We start from the raw sequence: 9,655 nt of genomic DNA, 5'->3' as shown, positions 1-9,655 counted from the left end.
AGGAAAGAAGAAAAGGACTATGAGTTATGTGTTAGTGAAAGCATGTTTTATGTATAAAGAAAAGCTCAGGTAGTTGAACAAGTGGAAGACCGTAGAGAGAGGAAATGCAGGAAGGCAGAATGGAAGCTATGAAGACGGAATTTTAAGAAATTTAAAAGAAAAAAACAACATAAAGAGATACATTTTTAGAAAATGTTTGTGAAGAAGGATGAAAGAGAGAAAAAGGCTGAAGAGGTGAAAGAAAGAATGAGAAGCAGGAGAAGAGACTGAGAAAAAGAAAGGAAATGGAAGAGAGAGGAAGGAGATGGGGAAGAAATTTATAAGAAAGTATGAGATATTGAAAGAAAAGGAAATTGAAAAAATTACAAGGAAAGGTGAAAGATAAAATTAAATGTTCATCTTGGAAAGAAGAAAAAGAAATAAAAAGCATGGAAAGAAAAAAAAAAAGGTTTAAACTGAGTCCAAATTGCCTAAAGTTTAGTTTTAGAAAAGGAAAAGCACTGTGTGAGAGTTCTCTGAGTCTTGAGGCTTGCATGTTGAAACTCGTTCATCTGTCCTGTGACAGATTTATGTTCTTAAATTAATCTCATGCCTATTGTCTAGTTTTAGATTTTGCTTTTATGATTTCTTGAGTCTCATTCTTGTGTTTTTCTCTGCTACATGTTTATTTTTAATTGATGGTTGAATGAGTTGAACCCTGGTTTGTACAGGAGAGAGAGAGAGAGGGGGGGTTATGAGTGTTTCATCAACCATGTACATATATATTATAGAAAAGAGAAAAATGATCATTGACATACGGGTAATCAAACGAAGGAGGAACAAATGGGGGAACGTCTTTCAAGATGAGCTTGGCATGGCGTCACCTTTCCCCAGATTCTGTTACTTTTAGTTAGCGTGACTCAGCAGCCCGCTGGCGCTCCTGACCTCAGGGTCACGGGGTTAATGACCCCTGAAACGACTTTGCCGCTGTCAGTTAAGAAGTTCGCATTTTTGTCTATGTTTGAAACGATATAACGTCGTCCCCATCCCAAACAGCAAACCATTACATGGAGGAAATAAAAGCGCTATGTCTTGAGATTTATTCTTCATTAGAATGGTTAATTTCTGTGCCTTAGTTTTTGTTCTTAACAAATATTTGTGGAGTACCCAATTTGTCATATTTTTAATTACACACTTGTGAATGAATTATTGTAGTTTATTTTAAAACGGCATAACAGATCTCTCCAAAATCTGGGTTAAACTGACTATGAAAAACATGTCTGGTACCATGAGAAATCTTAAATCTGCGCTGGTAAAAATGGTCAAGTTATAAGAGAAGAAAGATGTACATCTGCATTTTTTGACAAAAGACACTTAGCCTTGGCTCTTGTTTTACCATTAAACAAAAGAAAGATATTCTGTGTTTGTTCATGAATCAAGCTGTGTCTGTGGCAGCGTGCATACAACTAAGAAAGATATGCAATTATTTTTTAAACACAAAACAGTGTAAATACTGGGTTAGAGATTTTTATTTAATCTTTTTGTACCGAATAAAAACAATGACAGCTAACACATTCATTCTTAGTTTTTGTGTAGGAAATTTGTGCGGACACTTATGAATGCAATGAAATCAGAATGTTGTCAGTTATTGCAACTGGTCATAGATCTCTCTTTCTCTCTCTCTTGCCCTTTTTAACTCCCAGTGGAGCACAAGCCATCAACAACATTACTCCAGCGAAGCCTGTCCTGAGCATCCTTTTCTATCTGTTTCCATGATGTCCCCGCTTTTTCAATTTCCGCTTGTACCGCTCACCTCTATGTCATCTTTGGTCTTCCCTTCTTTCGTTTTCCTTGTGGGTTCCACGTTAAAGCCTGCCTGATGGTGCTTGTCGCGGGTCTCCTCAGGGTGTGTCCAATGGTCATAGATCTAGAAACAAAAATAAAAGCTGGAAAAGTCTGGTGCTGATTCAGAGTGACTGGAAAGCTAGAAATCAATCTGATTGATGCAAGTGTTGATTATGTTTCTTTTCCCTTTGAAACTTTTCGTGTCATTTCAGTCAAGATGAAATTACTAAGACAGAATCACAGGTTCCTAAATCAGCGGCAGAACTCGAAGAGTTTGTTTTCTCCAAGGCCAAGTCTCGAGTAAGCTGGAGCATGGGTTGAACTCAATTTAACAAAACTAACACCAGCTCGTGGATTTTTGATCTATCGTAGTTTTCCCTGCTTTCTAGTGCTGAACTCCCACACATACTTGATGAAATATTAAAATTATGAATATTGATCAGTATGTTATTTGTCATATTACCAACAAGCTCTGTTTATGCAAAATAAATTAATTTCTCAGCCTTTTGTCGGATGTTGAGAATGGAAGTAACTTCTGTATGTGACATATTTTGCTTGTCATGCATTTGGCAGATGTCAACGTGAACAGAATGATTTGTTGAAGAATTTTTTAGAATTTTGGTATTGCTGTATTGCCTTCTAAAGAGTCATGGCAAATTGTTTATTTGACGAGCCTCCGCCTATTAAGACAAACTTTAATCTGAAAATGGGAATTATTTTTTATATTTTAGATTGAATGAATATGATGTCGATGCAAGCATGCCAGCCCTGAGTTTTGCCTGCAGAGTGATTGAAAATGTTGATTGAATGATACCCTGAACGTGAGTTTGGTAGGGACAATGACAGAACCTTGGATATGAGCTTTGTTCTACTGTACTATTTTCTCGGTTTTTACTGAAAAAGATGTAGTAAAATTGCAACTTACATGTTTATGATACCCCCTCCTTTACCAGGAGAAATACAGAACTTTGACAAGGTTTTGCAGTTCTTTTCATTTCTCTCAAATTTTGGTCTTGCAATGACCCAGCATGTTCTGGCTTACATGTGGGTATTTGTGGTGTTTTTTTCTCTGTGACTTGTTCATTTAGAGAAGTGAAAGTCAAAGGCATGTGGCAAAACACAAACGCTAATATTCTTGTACACATACATGTACAAGCTTGTTATACACACACTTACGTACACACTAGCACAGTACATGCACACTTACAGATATACACAAATGTACCTATACACAGAACACGCGCTCACTCACATATCACACTCACACAAATGCATACACACTTGCACAGTTTACACACACTCACTCTTTTACCTACATACATTACAAATTCCTGTAAATGTACACACAAAGACACACACTCACACTTACACACACTCACACACACATACACACACACACACACACACACACACACACACACACACGCACGCATTTTAACCATACACGCAGGCCCAGAAATTAAATTACTATTGAATACTGAAAACCTGGGTTTGAAATCTTAATTGCAAAGCCTGTCTATATATAAATAAATAAATTATAAGGGTGAACAAGTGATGTGCGCATCCAAGATTTACAGAAATTTGTCAACTGATGTTTGCTTGCAGATTTATGACGCCCGGTGTGAATTTCTGTGGATTCTGTGTAAATGTTGAACCTTTTTCCTGAAATTTCCTATTGTCAGACTACTTGTACGTTTACAGTCTTGGATTTGATTTGTTTGCTCGGCTTCAAATAGGGCTTTTTTAACTTATCAATTGGTTTTGATTATAATTCAAATTGATCTAAGCTATTGTCCTCTGGTATTCTTTGTTGAATTTTTGTCCAAAGTCTTTATGTGGTTGACGTTTTAATGTAATACACACTGGAGAACATATAGTAATTTCTGAGTGTCCTTGGGAAGCGTAAACTTACATTTTTTGTGCCTTTGATCTGCTTTTTTCAGTAAAATCCGAACAGAAATCTGATTTTAAATGGACATCAAAGGTGTGAGCCCAAAAATTTCTAAAAATTATGAAAATTGACCATCGAGCAGAAAAGTTCGACTTTCTTTTTTTTTTTTCATTATCTTGACAAGTGCCAGCTTTCAGCATGATGCCTCTCAATATTTTGTGATTGTCTGTAGTTTTTAAAGTTTTATTGTACCCCTGTCTGGTTATCTGTTTGTGACCGTTCGTAGTTTTCATAATTTTATTTTTGTACCTCTGCTCCGCTCAGTTATTTGTTGATGATTGTTCAGTTTTCTGGATTTTTAAGTTTCTTTGGAGTTGTTTTTCCTTTCTAAATATTTGATAAAACCCGGCTGTCTTCATCTCAGCATTCTCCCTTTGTTTTGTTATATTTGAAATAGTTGTTTGATATTATTTCAGTGTCATTTATTAAAATAAACAACAACCCCCCCCCCCCCCAGAAAAGTAGGTTTCATTTTGTGAAAAGAATTAACTTTAAAAGAAAGAATATTTGTACTGTTAAGGTGATTAAACATAAAGTGGCAATTAAAAAGCCATTTTGGAGTTGCATCATGTGTCGGTGTTTCTGAGAATTGTGTATTTGTTTTGTGACTCCTTTGCACCACAAGCATTGACCTAAACCACAAGCAGACCATTAAGTACCTATGCTCATGCTGTAAAACGTTTTTAACAATTGTGACACATTTTTTTGTTGTGGTGAAGTTTTTCTTGTGTGCTGCCTGCCCCTGAGTGAAACATGGCAGACTTCAAATTTGGACGATGTGACCTCGCCTGCTCTGAACGTCCTTGGCTTCCTTGTTGTTGTAGATAAATGTGAGGCATCGTGAAGAAATCAGGCGCTCATCAAAATATGGAAATCGAAGAAATAGAAGGCATTTTTTCCCGCCAGTTTGTCAATTTTTATCTAATTTTTATTGTTTGGCTCAACACCTTTTAATGTCAGTATATAAACCACTAGGCCACCGACGCCTGTTTCCATGAGTGAATTTGACTGAAAAACGTTGATTAAAGCTGTTTCCATGTGAATTTGACTGAAATACGTTGATTAAAGGCACAAAAATTAAATGTGTAGCCTACAATTTTAGTTTTCAAGGACCCTCAAGACATTGGAAAATACAAACCTTCGCTGCCACCTCCCTAATTTTACCTGTGAAACCAGGTGACCCCCACCTTCTCCAATCACAAATGTCTCAACTTCTATTCAAGATAAATTGGTATTTTTTCCTCCAAAAGCAAGGCAAAAGAATGATCTTTTAGAAGATACCAATACTTCCTCATGCCCAAAAATTGACGAGCGCCTGATTCCACCGTGTCGTGACACAAATTTATTGTTCTTGTGACAAGAGTGAGAGAGTAATGTGCATGCTCAGTAAGATCAGCCTTTCTGTTGTGCATGCTTTAAAACAGATTATCGTATTTTGGTCATTTTCTGTGGGATTAAAAACAAACAAAAACATGTAAGTTGTTTTGAAGAACATGATACAAAGTAGACATGTTGAAGAAGATCATATAAAAGAATTTCTTTTTTAAAGAGAATGCTGTTATTTTTTTTTTCCTCAGAAAGATTACCTAGACCTTGTGGCAAGGCTACTGATCTACGTTTCTGAATTCAGTGAGTGGACGTCATTTCATGTTTTACTTTTACTCTTGATTGAGCTCTTCCTGCGTTTGTTCTTTATAGGAATGCATTCAATTTAACTTTTTGGTTTTCTTGTAAAGATTACAAAAATCTGTAGCTGGCAACTCTATTGAAAATGGTTCTAATCTTGACTAGTAGGTGAAGTTTGAGGTGTGAATTCAAATGGATCCGACTTTTTTTTTTACATTCCATTATAATGGTATGTATATATATCAAGGGCACTGGTATTTTAGATGGTTCTGTAATGGAGTGTTGAAGCTCCAACAAGATGTTTTTTAATTTGAACTGTTTTGGGGGTTCCTGAGGGTCTCCTTCCACTTGATTGTATTGGAAATGGCCAGTAAGTTCAAAGGTCGTGCCTCCTACATAAGCACACATTACTTACACTTGTTTATTTCTAGCTGTACACGTGTTTTTTAAATAGCTCTCCAAGTGTTTTACTCTCACTCACAGTGAACAACTAAAATTTCTTCTCCGCGGAGTTTTCACTCTTTGAAATAACTTGTTGTCCGATAACAGAGGTTTTCTACCCACTTTTAAGCTAACTCAAATTATGTCAGTCCAAAAGAATGTTGTTGTTGTTGTTGTTGTTTTCAAATCCCTTTAGGTGCGAACATTTCACTCTTGGCAGCGCAATGCCTCCCTCAAGTAACCACATGTCTTTGTCATCTGGTCAACGCCAGATCCAAAAGAATGTAAACATAGCTAGATGCTTGTTTTCCTTTTACTTGTGCAACTATAGATTAAGATGCTGGCGGAGCTACCCTCTTACTGACTGTTTAGCATTTCAAAGAGACAATGGGGTGGGGGGGAGGGGGAGTTGTTAGCGAGAATTTTCAAACGCTCATGGGCGGAAATCAGCAGGGCAAAAATTCTTGTTCGTAGCGCTGAAAGAGTTTAGTTATGATTTAGTTTTATCATCTCAGAATAAAGGAATGTTTTTGGAAATGTACAAAATTTCATTAATAATAATAGATTGCATTTATACAGCGCTCTATCCCGTACAAGTAGAAGCTCCATGAATGTTCTTTCTTTTGCCTGTACCTTATAGACCCTTTTTTTATACCACAGATAAAAAGAGGAGCAAGGATGCAGAAAAAGATGCTGAGGATGGAGAGAAGAAAGATGCTGAGGAAAAAGCAGAAGGCAAGGAGGAGGAGAAGAAGGAGGAGCAGACAGACTCCTGACCCTCTGTCTCGGGTAAAAGTTTTAGGGCTTTTGTGACGCTTCATGCGCCAATTGTAGATTGTGCATATTTTGAGTGGGGGTGGGGTGGGGAGGGTGGGGGGGGGGAGAGACATGGTGGAGGATTACATGTCGTATCACGTCTTCGTGAACGTATGTCAATGCATGACATAGCCTAGTAGATGATGTAAAAGCATTAAGGTTCTGTGACAGATTGTGTATTTCCCTGGATGGGATTATGTGTAGAAATAATCTATAATGTGACCCACCTGTTGAGTGAAGGATGCCAGAAGATGAAAGAATCATATATATATATGTATGAGTGGGTATCTGGTAGCTGGAACTATCAGGCTGGACAAGACCAGTATGATGAACCCAATGATTGGTTGGTCGGTCCGTCCAGTCGTGTGTCTGGCCAAGCACAAATGTGAGGCAGTGTGGTGAAATCAGGTGCTCGACAAAGAAATGAAATCGTTGAACACAACAGGCATTTTCCCACTAGTTTGGACATTTTTATTCAATATTTGTAGGCTTGAGCTCTTTTATGTCCATAGAAAAACACATTTCCATTTTACTGAAAAACATTGATTAAAGGTAGAAAATATGTCATTTTAAGTTTTCGAAGACTCTTTAGCTATTGGAGTTACCATACTTTGGTGGCCATTTTGTCGCTAATTTCACAACTGAAACCAGGCAACCTCACTTTCTTCAAATGCAGATATCTCGAGTTCTATTCAAGATAAATAGATATCTATTTCATAGGAAGCAAGGCAAATAAATCAGCTTTCAGATGATACCAATAACTCCACATGCCCAAAAACTGAGGAGCGCCTGATTCCACTGCATTGTTAAACAATTATCTTCTTGATGGACCCCAAGCTTTTATCTGATTGACTAACTGTGATAAGACAGACGTTGATGTTTGCTGATTAGCTCATTGCTATAGAACTTGACACTCACATCTTTCCTTGTTTCTTGCCTTACCTTTATACCACCACTCTTCCTTCCTCTTTCCTTACCTTTTATGTTTTGCATCTTTTTAACGATGGAGCTAAAGTTTGAGGGACAAAGACAATCTCCAACAATATAGTACTCTACACAGCTCTTCTCTGAAAAACTTTCAATTTTATTTAGCTAAAGTTTTGCAAGTAACATTAGTCCGCAAAACCTCTGCTTAAAAAATATAGTATACTGTTCACTTAAGCACTTTGCAGTCACACAGCTTGCAGTACAAAACACACCATCTGGTCACCCAGTCAGGAGAGTGTCTACAGCAGACTTCTCGGGCCTGGCACCAGGTGACCGGAACGGATAATTTTCATCAGCTCATTTTTGCGCCAAGTGACTGCAAAGTGTTAACATGTCATAAAAGCTATTTAGTTGATACAAGAGTTGAATTGTTTCTGTTTGTGCTGTCTTCAGAAACTCAAGGGAGTCTTTGTGGAGCGTCGTGTGAGAACTGAATTTGTGATCATCATCCCTTGAGACCATTGAGACGGCTCCCAGCCTCCACCCCCACGTGCTTTCTGTCTACATCAGTCGGCACACTACACACGTACCTGGGCTGACTGACCTTCTGTCTGACCGTTGTATTTGTTCTTCTAGATTCTCATCATGTTCAGTTGATGTTCCTGTCGACAAAATGTTCCAGAATGTGTTGTAGTTCAGGAACACTTCGTTTTATTCCTTCAGTGCTAACGACAACTTTTTGTGGCCAGCGTCCACTCCCTCCAAAATGATTTTACATATATACGTTATATATATTATAGGAAACGGAATAGTCAATCATCGGACCAAATTATTTTCATACTAACTGTTTGTATCAGATTTTAAAAACCCTATTCCCAGCTAAATTGGCCCCCATGGCCTGTTGCATGCATCCAACTGTGTACCAAAACTGTCTATCTTTGCCCGGTAGACCTGGTAGAATTGCTTTTGCCGCCAGCTTGCATCAGTATTTTCTCTATCACAAACTATACAGGTAGTCTCGACACACATCTTCTGGCTTATGCTGATATTCTAAACTTCTCTATCGTGCTACTAGAAAGCAAGCTACAGTCGTGTGCATCTGATGCATTTTCCTGCTAATGTCTTGAACTTATTTCTCTGATAGGAGCTTGAGTCTACAAATAGATTATACAGTAGTGGCTGTCTATGTGTTTATCATTACAATAAAAGAGATGATGAAATGAATGAAGAGCCATGGCCCAGCCAGATCAGAATGGGGAAGCAGACGTTGATGAGAAGTTTTATCTGAGTGAGAAAGAAGACAATAAATTGGATCAGTGGACCAGCCCCGACCAATCAAAAAATAAGAATCAGCCTTGAAATATTGACTTGACTGCTATTTGAACTAACACTCCATTCTATTTAATCTATCATAATTTACAGTTTTTGAATATTTTTATCCTGTCTGGTCAATTTTTTTGGTTGAGATGTAAAATAACGTTGCCGTAGGTGGGATTGAGTAAGGCTTATGTCATTTAACTGCTTCAACTAGAAACTTATGTCTCTCCTCTGTGCAATTAAAATTTATTTGTTGAAACAAACACTTTTAAGATGTTTAAAAATATACATGAGATATGTTTGTGTGGCTCAGGGGTAACCTATGAGAAGGGGAACTTTTTTGGAAACAACATTGTTGCTTAGATGTTTCCCTTGCAGCTGATGATGTTTTGTCATATGTGTCAAAAAGTTCGTTTGGTGTAGTCCTCCTTCTTATCATAACACACTATAATATAATGAGAAGTGAATGTTGATCTGCAACAGTAAAACCACCCCAAGTTGGTTTGTTTCCTATTAAAATATTGTTTTTTCATCTTCTGTTCCAAGAGTTTAGCACTCATCACTAGAAGAAGACTACAATAAATCTTTGTTCAATGGTAGGTGAATAGGAGCCTTTGTTCAGTTGTGTGTTGATGGGAACCTTTGATCAATAGTGTGTGGATGCACTGAGGTCCTGAAGGCTGGTTTCTTGCCTCACAGAGGTATCAACTCCCTGGCTTTTGGGGTTTTTTTAACTATCGAAAGAGGCGGGGG

The 9,655-nt window shown here is 37.6% G+C and overlaps 1 protein-coding gene across 2 annotated transcripts in view; it reads left to right on the top strand.

The window, feature by feature from the left end:
* Window positions 1-9,416, top strand: part of LOC101862695 (mediator of RNA polymerase II transcription subunit 15) — a 12,272-nt gene extending 2,856 nt beyond the window's left edge. For both annotated transcript variants that reach the window (XM_035973184.1, XM_005111374.3), the window contains exons 2-5: window positions 2,037-2,124; window positions 5,353-5,404; window positions 6,503-6,631; window positions 8,039-9,416. In XM_035973184.1, coding sequence (XP_035829077.1) covers window positions 2,037-2,124; window positions 5,353-5,404; window positions 6,503-6,618 — 256 coding nt within the window. In that variant the 3' untranslated portion in view covers window positions 6,619-6,631; window positions 8,039-9,416. The remainder of the gene's footprint in view (window positions 1-2,036; window positions 2,125-5,352; window positions 5,405-6,502; window positions 6,632-8,038) is intronic.
* The last annotated feature ends 239 nt before the right edge of the window (window positions 9,417-9,655 follow it).

This window comes from Aplysia californica, unplaced genomic scaffold (genome assembly GCF_000002075.1).
Source record: "Aplysia californica isolate F4 #8 unplaced genomic scaffold, AplCal3.0 scaffold01051, whole genome shotgun sequence".
In the NCBI taxonomy this organism is placed as follows: Eukaryota; Metazoa; Mollusca; class Gastropoda; order Aplysiida; family Aplysiidae; genus Aplysia; species Aplysia californica.
Note: the sequence above shows the minus strand (reverse complement) of the source record. Positions and strands in the feature narration are given on the sequence as shown.